Raw genomic sequence first — 13,942 nt, 5'->3', positions numbered from 1 at the left:
CATCTATACACTATCAAATGCAAAATAGATAGCTAGTGGGAAGCAGCTTCATAGCACAGGGAGATCAGCTCTGTGCTTTGTGACCAACTAGAGAGGTGGGGTAGGGAGGGTGGGAGGGATTTGCAAGAGGGAGGACATATGGGGGTTTACATATGTAAATAGCTGATTCACTTTGTTGTATAGCAGAAACTATCACAACACTGTAAAGCAATTACACTTCAATAAAGATGTTTATTAGCAAACAGAATTCAACAGCACATTAAAAGGATCATACACCATGATCAAGTGGGGTTTATCCCAGTAATGCAGGGATTCTTCAATATATGCAAATCAATCAATGTGATACACCATATTAACAAATTGAAGGATAAAAACCATATAATAATCTCAATAGATGCAGGAAAAGCTTTTGACAAAATTCAACACCCATTTATGGTAAAAACTCTTCAGAAAGTAGGCATAGAGGGAACCTAGCTCAACATAATAAAGACCATATAGGACAAACCCACAGCCAACAATTTTTTTTTTCTTTTGCGGTATGCGGGCCTCTCACTGCTGCGGCCTCTCCCGCTGCAGAGCACAGGCTCTGGACGCGCAGGCTCAGTGGCCATGACTCACGGGCCCAGCTGCTCCGCGGCATGTGGGATCCTCCCGGACTGGGGCATGAACCCACGTCCCCTGCATCGGCAGGCGGTCTCTCAACCACTGCGCCACCAGGGAAGCCCCAACATCATTCTTAATGGTGAAAAACTGAAACCATTTCCTGTAAGATCAAGGACAAGACAAGGTTGCCCACTCTCACCATTATTATTCAACATAGTTTGGGAAGTGTTAGCCACAGCAATCAGAGAAGAAAAATAAATAAAAGAATCCAAATCAGAAAAGAAGTAAAGGTGTCACTGTTTGCAGATGACATGATACTTATACATAGAGAATCCTAAAGATGCTACCAGAAAACTGCTAGAGCTAATCAGTGAATTTGGTAGAGTAGCAGGATACAAAATTAATGCACAGAAATCCCTTTGATTCCTATACACTGATGATGAAAAATCTGAAAGAGAAATTATGGGAACACTCCCATTTACCATTGCAACAAAAAGAATAAAATACCTAGGAATAAACCTAGCTAAGGAGACGAAAGACCTTTATGCAGAGAACTATAAGACACTGATGAAAGAAACTAAAGATGATACAAACAGATGGAGAGATATACTATGTTCTTGAATTAGAAGAATCAACATTGTGAAAATGACTGTACTACCCAAAGCAATCTGCAGATTCAGTGCAATCCCTATCAAACTACCAATGGCATTTTTCACCGAACTACAACAAAAAATTTCACAATTTGTATGGAAACACAAAAGACCCTGAATAGCCAAAACACTCTTGAGAAAGAAAAATGGAGCTGGAGGAGTCAGGCTCCCTGACTTCAGACTATAGTACAAAGCTACGCTAATCAAGACAGTATGGTACTGGCACAAAAACAGAAATATAGATCAGTGGAACAGGATAGAAAGCCCAGAGATAAACCCACACACATATGGTCACCTTATTTTTGATAAAGGAGGCAAGAGTATACAATGGAGAAAAGACAGCCTCTTCAATAAGTGGTGTTTGGAAAACAGCTACATGTAAAAGAATGAAATTGGAAAACTTCCTAACACCATACACAAAAATAAACTGAAAATAGATTAAAGACCTAAATGTAAGGCCAGATACTATAAAACTCTTAGAGTAAAACATACGTAGGACACTCTATGACATAAATCACAGCAAGATCCTTTTTGACCCACCTCCTAGAGAAATGGAAATAAAACCAAAAATAAACAAATGGGACCTAATGAAACTTAAAAGCTTTTACGCAGCAAAGGAAACCATAAAAACGAAAAAACAACCCTCAGAATGGGAGAAAATATTTGCAAATGAAGCAACTGACAAAGGATTATCTCCAAAATATACATGCAGCTCAATATCAAAAAAAACAAACAACCCAATCCAAAAATGGGCAGAAGACCTAAATAGACATTTCTCCAAAGAAGATATACAGATTGCCAGCAAACACATGAAAAGATGCTCAACATCACTAATCAGTAGAGAAATGCAAATCGAAACTACATTGAGGTATCACCTCACACCAGTTAGAATGGCCATCATCAAAAAATCTGCAAACAGTAAATGCCGGAGAGGGTGTGGAGAAAAAGGAACCCTCTTGTACTGTTGGTGGGAATGTAAATTGATACAGCCACTATGGAGAACAGTATAGAGGTTCCTTAGAAAGCTAAAAAGAGAACTACCATATGACCCAGCAGTCCCACTACTGGGCATATACCCTGAGAAAAGCATATTTCAAAAAGAGTCATGTGCCACAATGTTCATCGCAGCACTATTTACAGTAGCCGGCACATGGAAGCAACCTAAGTGTCCATTAACAGATGAATGGATAAAGAAGCTGTGGCCCATATATACAGTGGAATATTACTCAGCCATAAAAAGAAATGAAATTGAGTCATTTGTAGTGAGGTGGATGGACCTAGAGTCTGTCATACAGAGTAAAGTAAGTCAGAAAGAGAAAAACAAATAACCATATGCTAACACATATAGAATCTAAAAAAAAAAAAAGGTTCTGATGAATCTAAGGGCAGGACAGGAATAAAGACACAGGCATAGAGAATGGACTTGAGGACACGGGGAGGGGGAATAGTAAGCTGGGACAAAGTGAGAGAGTAGCATTGGCATCTATACACTATCAAATGCAAAATAGATAGCTAGTGGGAAGCAGCTTCATAGCACAGGGAGATCAGCTCTGTGCTTTGTGACCAACTAGAGAGGTGGGGTAGGGAGGGTGGGAGGGATTTGCAAGAGGGAGGACATATGGGGGTTTACATATGTAAATAGCTGATTCACTTTGTTGTATAGCAGAAACTATCACAACACTGTAAAGCAATTACACTTCAATAAAGATGTTAAAAAAAAAGTATAAAGAAGAAAAATTTCTCACAATCCTCATCTCCTGGAGATATTGGTTACATAGCTAACATTTCATTATAGTTTGTCTTGTGTATCTATGTCTATTAGTTTATGTGTGTATATGTAAAAATACACAGTTAATAACTAGCACATGCTGTTTTATAACCTGCTTTTTTCATTCAAATGCATGTTTTAGACATTATTCTTGATAATAAATACAGACCTATATCATGGTATTTAATATATAGTGTTCCATGGTATAGATACATTGTAATGTATTGAGCCAGTGCCCTCTGGATGAATATTTATGTAGGTTGGTTGTTTTGCTACAGTAAGCCTGAGCTAAATATTCTTACATATCTTTGTGAAATTATTGTGCTATTTTTCCTAGGATAATTTCCTAGAAGTATGATTGCTATGTCAAAAGGATTAGCATTTGATGTATATTGTTATACTCTCCTCCTGGGAAGTTTGTACCTATTTACATTATAATAGCAGGGTTTGAGTTTATTATTCTCCATATTAGAACTAACATTAGGAATGATCATTCTTTATAAATCTTGCTAATCTAATAGGGGAAGTGGTACTTTGTGATTATTTTAAGTTGTATTTCTTTAAGTACTTGTTCAATTGCCTGACTTTTCAAATGATTATTGGCTGTTTAATAATTTTTGTGTGTGATTTTTCTGGTATTGTCCTTTGCATGTTTTCTGCTGGAGAGTTTCTTGTTTTGAAAGAGCTCCTCAGAGTGCTAACCTGGTATCTGGAATGTGGTATAGTTTTTCTCCTTTGTCATTTTTCTTTAATTTTATGATGCTTTTTGCCTTATTGAAGTAAAAATTTTATATATTCAAATCTATCAGTCTTGTCCTTTAATTATTTCTGCCTCTGGTCAAGCTTATCAAAGCTTTCCTGACTGAGGTTATTTAAATATTCACTTATATTCTAGTACTTTTAAACATTAGAACCAAGTTACAAGAATGTGAGGTTATCTTGAGTGTATATTAGTTGTAAAAATTAGATTTTGAAAAGTATTAAAAGCACATCTCAATAAAATGTGTAACCTAGAAGTTTTTTTTTCTTGACGTAATGCAGAATCACTTTGAATACTTAGCAGTCATGGTGGGTACATTGCAAATTTCCAGGTTCAGATTATCCCAATATTTTAATCTTTTAAACATTTTCTTTGGTGTGTCCAAATGAAATGAATGGATTATCCAGAATATTTAATATCACTTACATTGGAAGTGACAGGTTTATCGATGTTGATTTTACATTTCTTTTGATTGTTTCTTATTCTTATTTAGAAAAAATTCTATTTGCCTTATGTACTATTCCTTAAAACTTGGGTGCTTAAGTAAAAGTTGGGGAGGGGAGAATATAGTGACATTTTCCCTTTTTAATTCTTTCAAGGTGTTTATAAGTGGCACTAAATCAGAATGCAGAAAAGTCCTTCAGACCATTCTGAAGAACAGAAGGCTCTGCTCTCTCTTGTCACCTTTCTTTACTCCCAACGCTATGCCTGCGGAGTTCATACAGCTGTATGAGAAAGTGGTGAAGTTTCTGAGTGAGGACAACAGTGATATGATTTTCATGCTGCTGACCAAGGTGAGCTGTCATTCAGTCCTGATGTTGTCATTGAAATGTAGATACTGCTGTTGTTTCCCAGCTCCCTCGGAGCTGTGTCTCCAGGTGAACTGGAGACTGACAGGCCGTTTTCTCATTTGATATCATCTTCAAATAGCATCCCAGAGCTGCTGCTTCTGGGGGCGCTGATTCTGTTATATAGGACAGTCTTACTCATGTAGTATAAAAAGGACCAGCTCCCAAACTCTCTTTAAAAACTTCATACAGTTTTGAAATATTCATAGTAATAATTTAGTACATCCTTCTTTTGAATGTATGCCTTAATTGTGTTTGATAACTGAGTTGTAATATGTCAGAGTCTCTCATATTTAGAATAAGCCCAATCTAAGCAAATTGCCTTTGTTTTATTCCTAATAGAATATTAACTCAGACCAAGGCAATGAATTTACTTAACCAGTTGAGAATTTCAGAGCCTTAGCTATTTTGCCTTCAGTTGTACTTCTCTGACATCTATGAGTCATAAAACCTGGGCATTTTTTAGGACCTGGAGACTGATCTCAGTTTGTAATGGGGGAGACCATGTTTTATAGTTTGGGATTCTGGAAGATGATATCAATATTCTGAATTTTCACTAACTGATGCACTCTTTGAAACATGGCCATTAGATGGAGATAGTTCCGTAAAGTGGCCACTCGTTTGTGGCACTATGACCAGTGAAGAAGAACTACAAAGTTCTGATCCTTGTGTTGTAGGGAAAACTTACCAACAAGATTTTTAAATTGCAAAAAAGCATGCAGGGCTGAGAAAACTGCCTCTGCAATCCCAGAGACTGAAGTATAGATGGAGGCATAATGGTACCGTCAGTTACTGAACTGCCTAGATTCTTTTAAGTATATAAATTTTAGTTTCAATCTTTATAAAAAGCTAAATGCTAGGTAAGCTTTGACTTTCAAACTAAATTTGCACACAATTTGCTCTATTTCAATTAATTTTCTAGTATAAATAAAACTTCTTATTTCCTTTTCTTTTTAGTTCGATCTTAAGCAATGGTTAAACGCCACTAAACCTCCTCTGTCTGATCGTACCAGGCTTCTGGAGTCCATTCATTTGGCACTTACTGCCTGGGGCCTTGAACCAGATGAAGATATTTTGATGCCATTTAATCTTTTCTGTAAGCACTGGACTTACCTTCTTCTCTACCAGTTCCCTGACCAGTACAGTGACATTCTGAGGCTGCTGATGCAAAGTAAGTGTCTTAATTGTGACTGATTAGATCACAGTGAATGTTTAATATGACATTTACCATTCTACAGATGTCATCCGAAAATGTAAAAATAATGGAAGTATGCAGGAGTTTAGAATCACTAATCTTCACTCAAAGTGCTCAATGAACAATGCCCAAAAGATTGCTGTCTGTAAAAATGGTCAGTTATTGTCCTAAATGTCAGAATGGACCCTAATTGGGCAAGACAGCTCTTAGACATTGGGGTTGGAGTCGTGCACCCACCTGTTTACCTTGACTTTGCAGCTGTCCTGAACTGGGGTGGGCCTGCTTACCCTGGTGACTATAGATTTGGGAAGAGGAGGAAGTTGCTCCTTTACAGTATGCTTAATATACTGGTTGGTTTCTCTATAATTCCAAAATGGTGGATAAATTTAGTCTTTTTCCTCCCTAATTTTTTGACTCTTGTTTTTTGCAAATGAATTTTATCCCTGTATAATGATACGCTGTATTTATATTATCCAAGAGAAAGAAAGCAGCATTAAATTTTCCAAATTCCCACTGTTTCTGTCCCCCTCCTGCAGTTTTCCGTCAGTGTTGGAGATCAGAGGAGAAATAAAGAGTGTAGGCTTTTTTATTTTTGAAATTTCACTAGGCAGGAATTTTATTGAAATTTGAAAAATGAGATAGTATTTACTTTTTTTCATGTAAGCTTCATACTGTTTATAGATGTAATGGAAAACTGAATTTTGCTTTATGTCAAATCTTTGTGTTACATCATAGAAATAGTATAATGAATAAGTTAATGATCTTATGTATTGGACTACCTGAAGAATACTGAAATGTATGGTCTCATTTTCAAAGCACTACAAAACATTCATTGTTTCCTATAAAGGCAAGTTTCAGGGTACGTGGAGAATGGTGGTAGGGAAATGTACTTTTTTTATTTTTTTTTTTTTTTTGCGGTACGCGGGCCTCTCACCGTTGTGGCCTCTCCCGTTGCGGAGCACAGGCTCCGGACGCGCAGCCTCAGCGGCTATGGCTCACGGGCTTAGCCGCTCTGCGGCATGTGGGATCTTCCCGGACCGGGGCACGAACCCGTGTCCCCTGCATCGGCAGGCGGACTCTTAACCACTGCGCCACCAGGGAAGCCCTACTTGTATAATTTTTAATGCATATTTGCATAGCTAAGTTTTGCCCTAAATTTTCAAAACTGGTTACGCATATATTGTGGGTTTTTTCCCTGAAACCTTTTAAAGAGATTATAAATTGTTTATATAGGCAACCATTGACTTGGATTTAGCAGGAAAATTTTATTTCCCAGGAAAAGTAATTCAGTTACAGGCTTAAGAAAACACTACCATCTCTGTCAGATTCCATAACCTCCAGCCTCCTGGTTTCCATCCCTTCCTTGCCACCATATCGGTGTTCCCAGGGCTTCATCCTTTACTCGTCTGATTTGCTGTGGGTGAGCCCATTGCAGTTTTCCCTGGCTTCACTGACATCTTCTAGGCATGCATGACTCCACACCTGTAGCTGTGTTCTAGGCCTCTGCCCTAAGATCCAGACCACAGTAGCTATTGGGACACAGACCCTTCACTGTCCCCTAGGTACCTCCCACCCACTAGTGCAGCTGACCTCATCATCCTTCCCCTTAGACCAGCCCCTATGAGCCACTGTTGTCCTAGTTGATCCTTGTGCCACCTCTGGGGGGAAAGGACCTGAGGGCGTATAATTCCTGTCCTCTGGGAAGTCAGTTTTGCAGGTAGCAGAGTGCTGGTTGGTAGTCTCTACTTTTGCATACTGTTTCTGTGTTGCTTTAGGTTTTGCCTGGTGTAGGAGTGGACTTTTAGGGGCGAGTAAGAGACTCCTTCTGAACAGAGCCTAGACTCTGCAGTTGCATTCTGCACCATGGGTCCTTTGTTGTCTCTCTCACATTGTCCAGCCAGGAAAATGGCACCTTTACCATTCCCCAGTCAGGGGGTGGTAGGTGGGAGTCCCCTCCCCACCCCCAGATTGCAGCTCAGATGGCTCGGCTGTGCTCACTACCAGTAGGGTTACCAAGAGTACGGAAAGTCAAGTGTCCATGTGGACAGATCTTTCAATAGGTTCTCTTAACTTTGGTCTCTTCACCACAGATATTTTTTTTTTTTTTTTTAACGTTTTTATTGGAGTATAATTGCTTTACAATGGTGTGTTGGTTTCTGCTTTATAACGAAGTGAATCAGTTATACATATACATATATCCCCATATCTCTTCCCTCTTGCATCTCCCTCCCTCCCCCCCTCCCTATCCCACCCTTCTAGCTGGTCACAAAGCACCGAGCTGATCTCCCTGTGCTATGCGGCTGCTTCCCACTAGCTATCTATTTTACATTTGGTAGTGTACGTATGTCATATATACACTACCACTCTCTCACTCTGTCCCAGCTTACCCTTCCCCCTCCCCATGTCCTCAAGTCCATTTTCTAGTAGGGCTGCGTCTTTATTCCCATCTTGCGCCTAGGCTCTTCATGACCATTTTTTTTTTTTTTAGATTCCATATATATGTGTTAGCATACGGTATTTGTTTTTCTCTTTCTGACTTACTTCACTCTGTATGACAGACTCTAGGTCCATCTACATCACTACAAATAACTCAATTTCATTCCTTTTTATGGCTGAGTAATATTCCATTGTATATATGTGCCACATCTTTATCCATTCAGGACAGGTTACTTCCATGTCCTGGCTATTGTAAATAGAGCTGCAATGAACATTGCACCACAGATCTTTATGAATTTGTTTTGGATTTTTATTTAATACTCATTCATTTGTAAAGTACATGTGTTCTTTGATTCAAGTTTAAAGTTAGTTTGTGATGGATGCTGACTTGCTGTCCTCTGTCCCTGCCTGCTAAGGCTCTGCTGAGCAGCTGCTGAGCCCCGAGTGTTGGAAAGCCACCCTGAGAGCCCTGGGCTGCTGCGCCACAGGCTGCCAGCAGGGGGCAGCTTCTGCTGAGACCTCGGTGCTTCAAAGCTCTCCGGATGTTCTCTTGTCAGACAAGCAGGTGTGTAGCTCTTGGTCTCTGAAGTTTTTGTGCATTTCTTTTCCATTTCCTTTGTAGTTTTTTTGTTTTTTTAAATTAATTTATTAAAAACAATTTTTTTTTCTTGGCTGCATTGGGTCTTTGTTGCACGCTCGGGCTTTCTCTAGTTGCAGCGAGCGGGGGCTACTCTTCCTTGCGGTGCGCGGGCTTCTCATTGCGGTGGCTTCTCTTGTTGCAGAGCACGGGCTCTAGGTGCGCAGGCTTCAGTAGTTGCTGCATGCAGGTTCAGTAGTTGCAGCCTGAGGGCTCTGTGGCACACAGGCTTCAGTAGTTGTGGAGCATGGGCTTAGTTGCTCTGTGGCATGTGGGATCTTCCCGGACCAGGGCTTGAACCTGTGTCCCCTGCATTGGTGGGAGGATTCTTAACTACTGCGCCACCAGGGAAGCCCTATATGTTTTTTAAACAACTGGAACACATTTAAAATTGATATCTAACAAAGCATCTTTTTATCTCTAAGAGCCCTGTGTTTTCCTTTGTCAGTCATCTTCCATTCCCTCTACCCCCACCCGCCTCCTGTGGCTGGATCAGCTTTCTCTCATGCCTCAGATCTGATTCTTGCCTCTCTGTTCAGGAACAGCCCAGCACCAGCCCCTGTGTGTACCTCGCCTCCCCGCCTTAACCCTCCTGCTTCACTGGCTCCTTCGAACAGGTTTTCACGCAGTGTCCCACAGAGCTCTCAGCTTCATCAATTTTATATGATGTGGATCCACATGAATTTAGTTGAAAAAATGGTTCCTTTGCTTTAGAAAAGGAGTTTGAAATCTGCTGATTTACTTTTCATATGCTATATACCTTTGCAACTCGATTACAAAGTCAAAGCCCTCCATCACAGTCTACTGTAGTATTCTACTGAAAGTAGATATTCAGTAAGCATTTTTTAAAATGGTCATTCTTTTCCAGGTAATGGAGACTATACAGTGGCTCTCAAACTTTTTTTGTAAGCTTCGGTTATCCACGTTGGACTTTAAAAGTTTTGGTTTATTCTCAAAATGGAGTCCTTACATGGCAGATATGAAGACACTCTTGGACTACCTTGTAAAAAGACTGCTTGACTCAGAAATGGCCTGCTTGGCCCAAGATCCATCTGCCAGCAGCAAAACAGGTAATATGCCTTTAGTGCAACATGGAGCTTAGGTGTTCTGACCTTCCATTAGAAGAGACTTGAATAGACACATTAAGAGATTTAAAACTTGGTGATAAATCTGTATATCTGAGTGTCATGAAGAAGAAATGGGAAATACACAGTACAAGCGTGAACCCATATATATGTCATACCTATATTCACTTACCAGTGGGTGCTTGCTTCAGCTTGTTTCTGCCTCTCCTTTGTAAGGTGAAGTACAAAGAGATAGGTTTCAGTCTCCAGCTCTTTCTTTCTATTATTTATCACATTAAGAATGTTTAAGTTTTTATTTTTAAAAAATGCATGTTATAAAATTGTCCATGATATTGTGTTATAATAAAACTTTTTCAATTTAAGAAATTTCATTGCAGCAAATGAAAACTGAAACATGTTTAGTTATGTTAAATATGTTGTTCGTATATCACCATAGGTTTATGAATATACAGATGATAAGAAGATTTTCTGTATAGTTATCAATGATCTTGACAAAGGGTGGACTTAATTTTTCTTTTTCTTAATTGAAGTATAGTTGATGTACAATATTATATAAGTAACAGGTATATAATATAGTGACTCACAATTTTTAAAGGTTATACTCCATTTATAGTTATTATAAAATATTGGCTATATTCCCTGTGTTGTACAATATATCTCTATAGCTTATTTTATACCTAATAGTTTGTACCTCTTAATCCCCTACCCTATATTGCCCCTCCCCCTTCCCTCTCCCCATGGTAACCACTAGTTTGTTCCCTATATCTGTGAGTCTGCTTCTTTTTTGTTATATTCACTGGTTTATTTTTTAGATTCCACATATAAGTGGTATCATATAGTATTTGTCTTTCTCAGTCTGACTTATTTCACTTAGCATAATGCCCTCCAAACCCTCCATATGTTGCTGTATATGGAAAATTTTCATTCTTTTTTATTGTGTGTATATGTGTGTGTGTATGTGTGTGTGTGTGTATGCCACATCTTCTTTATCCATTCATCTGTTGATGGACGCCTAGGTTGCTTCCATATCCTGGCAATTTTAAATAATGCTGCTATGAACATTGGGGTGCATAGTATCTTTTCGAATTAGTGTGTGTTCCCTTCATCGGCAGGCAGACTCTCAACCACTGCGCCACCAGGGAAGCCCAGTGCTGTTGTTTTTTTTGGATATACACCCAGGAGTGGAATAGCTGGATCATATGGTAGTTCTATTTTTAGTTTTTTGAGAACCCTCCATACTGTTTTCCACAGTGGCTACACCAATTTACATTCCCACCAACAGTGTAGAAGGGTTCTTTTTCTTCACATCTTCGCCAACATTTGGTATTTGTGTTCTTTTTGCTGATAGCCATTGTGACAGGTGTGAGGTGATATCTCATTGTGGTTTTGATTTGCATTTCCCTGATGATTAGCAATGTTGAGCATTTTTTCATGTGCCTGTTGGCCATCTCCATTTGATGGGCTTGTTTCTTGTCTCTAAAAATTTTGCTTTGTTTTAGTGCTAAGATCCCTACATTCAGTAATCGTCCAGCTCTTTAAGCCATGGATACTGGTTTTAGAGGACAATGAAAGGTAAATAGTTTTTCTGATATTCAAATTTCTTTGAAATTTATAGACTTAAAGTTCTGATGGTGTTTTGGTCCAGCTGATGATTCACAGATCTGATTTTAAATTTAGAGAACGCTTCTTTACAAAGTAAACTTAAGACATTTTCTGTTTGTGGAATTGTTAGTCTTCTTGATCAGAGCTATTGATTTTGAAGCAAAACTGGACACTCATTTCCAGTTTTCCACAATAAAGAAGTTGAATGAGGTTGGTATTTAATTTCAGAAAAACGGATGTTGTTCTCCTGAATTAGGTTTTGATAATGTAACACTGCAAAATATGAGGCAAACTTGATTTTACCTAGTATCAGTTATGTTTTTGGAACTAAGTTGGCTTTCAAATTACTGGGTGGGAACTGCTCTTTTAACATGAACTCTGCAACTAAATGAAAGCATTATTTCACAAGCATTTAAAACAGAGGTGTTGAGCTGTCCAAATGCAAGGAGTTGCCTTACGAGTCCTTTTTCCTCTAAAAGCATACAAACAAAAGGTAGATGTCCAGAGTTCTGTAAGAATTACACAGTATATATCACAGTATTTAAAGTGTTTTCATAAGTGTGAATTAATCTGATCCTGAGATTCAGAAAACTTGAATGTCTTGCTCAAATCCCACAGCTGGTGAGGGCTAGACTGGGACCAGGGTAGAGCTTTGACCGCCATGTCCAGATTATTTGTATCATCCAGGCTGCTTCAAGAGCCCATTGAGGAAAACAGAAAAAGTTCTGGGTCTTTGCTTTTCCAGAGGGCTATCCTTAGACAATCCACAAGCTTCAGGATTTTGTGGTGACCGTGAGACTGCTTACCATAATTTAGGCTTCCTGTCTATTTCCAGGAAGAACTAATGGAATTTATTTTTATATTGAACTTTCTATACCAGATTCAGAAAGTAAAAATTTCATATAAAGAGTTTTTCCTTTGGTTATTTCCTCTCTGTTCATTTTTGACCATCTTTTTTTACATGTCTTTTCACCCCCCATGCTTTAGGTAGAGAAAACTGTCTTCTAAGGCATTCGAAATGTAACCAAGATACACAAGGGATGGGTTTACGGGCATAAATTGGATGTGTTGTAAAAGGTGTTAATTTAATAGTTATTTAGATAGCACACTTTTGAAACTTAATTACATTGGAATAAATGTTAGGAAGGAAAGTAAATAAAATTATATGATTGATATTAAAAGCTACAATTCACCTCCAGGAATTTACAGTTTTTAAAGTGCTCTAAATGTGTCTTAGGGCTACATAACACAGAGTTTTCTAGAACTTAGGCAAACCCCAGACTCTGGGACATACAGTGATTTAATCATAGTGTTTCCTTTCTAAGTGTGTGTTTCTTTTATTTAAAGCAGCCAACGACATTACCCCTGGCTGGAGAGTGATGCTGTGGTGGCCTCAAGCATCGTGCAGTTGTTCACTGATTGCATTGACTCATTGCACGAGAGTTTTAAAGGTAGGAAGATGTTATATCATGTCTCCGGTTAGTTTTCACTTTTCCTTAAGTAATTCAGTTAATCTTTTGCCTCTGCTTTTCTACTTCATTTACTTTTACTTTATTTGGTAGGCTGTCATCTTTGACCAAAGAAAGGTCACCCGTACAATTATTTAGTGTGAAGTGTGTAACCTCTTATCTTTTTTGGGAGGTAGTGCTGAGTGTCATCAGTTATGGCTTTCTCTTTTCAAATATTGTCTTTCCCCCATGGTGAACCTCATTCTATCTTCTGTGACTGTTCACTTTTTTGGTGTGTTTTCTTCTGCTTCATTTTGGGCAAATTCTTTTTTTTTTTGACCACACCGAGTGGATTGTGGGATCTTAGTTCCCCGACCAGGGATTGAATCCGCACCCTTGGTAGTGAAAGTGCAGAGTCCTAACCACTGGATTGTCAGGGAATTCCCTGGGCAAATTCTTGAGATCTCTCTTCCAGCTTACTCCATCTCTTCAGCTATGTCTAGTCTGCTTTAAAAAAAAATCCATTGAATTTTTCATTTCAGTTTCTAGAAGTAATGTTTATTTATAAAATTTATCCAGATACTTTTAAAACATATTTATTTATTTATTTATTTTTTCTTTTTCTTTAGGCGGACTCTTAACCACTGCGCCACCAGGGAAGCCCCATATTTATTTAAAAAAAAAAAAATTTATTTATTTATTTTTGATTGTGTTGGGTCTTCATTGCTGTGTGCGGTCTTTCTCTAGTTGTGGCAAGCAGGGGCTACTCTTCATTGTGGTGCACTGACTTCTCATTGCGGTGGCTCATCTTTGTTGTTGTGGAGCACAGGCTCTAGGCGTGTGGGCTTCAATAGTTGTAGCACACAGGCTCAGTAGTTGTGGCTCGCGGGGTTAGGTGCTCTGTGGCATG

The 13,942-nt window shown here is 38.7% G+C and overlaps 1 protein-coding gene across 2 annotated transcripts in view; it reads left to right on the top strand.

The window, feature by feature from the left end:
- Positions 1-13,942, top strand: part of EPG5 (ectopic P-granules 5 autophagy tethering factor) — a 123,291-nt gene that overhangs the window by 85,015 nt on the left and 24,334 nt on the right. For both annotated transcript variants that reach the window (XM_024734679.1, XM_024734678.1), the window contains exons 30-35: positions 4,381-4,575; positions 5,587-5,800; positions 8,677-8,825; positions 9,766-9,967; positions 11,482-11,554; positions 12,932-13,035. In XM_024734679.1, the coding sequence (XP_024590447.1) occupies positions 4,381-4,575; positions 5,587-5,800; positions 8,677-8,825; positions 9,766-9,967; positions 11,482-11,554; positions 12,932-13,035 (937 nt within the window). The remainder of the gene's footprint in view (positions 1-4,380; positions 4,576-5,586; positions 5,801-8,676; positions 8,826-9,765; positions 9,968-11,481; positions 11,555-12,931; positions 13,036-13,942) is intronic.

This window comes from Neophocaena asiaeorientalis, unplaced genomic scaffold, assembly GCF_003031525.2.
Source record: "Neophocaena asiaeorientalis asiaeorientalis breed wild unplaced genomic scaffold, Neophocaena_asiaeorientalis_V1.1 scaffold322, whole genome shotgun sequence".
Lineage (NCBI taxonomy): Eukaryota > Metazoa > Chordata > Mammalia > Artiodactyla > Phocoenidae > Neophocaena > Neophocaena asiaeorientalis.
The sequence above is the reverse complement of the archived record's forward strand: the minus strand, read 5'-3'. Positions and strand labels throughout refer to the sequence as shown.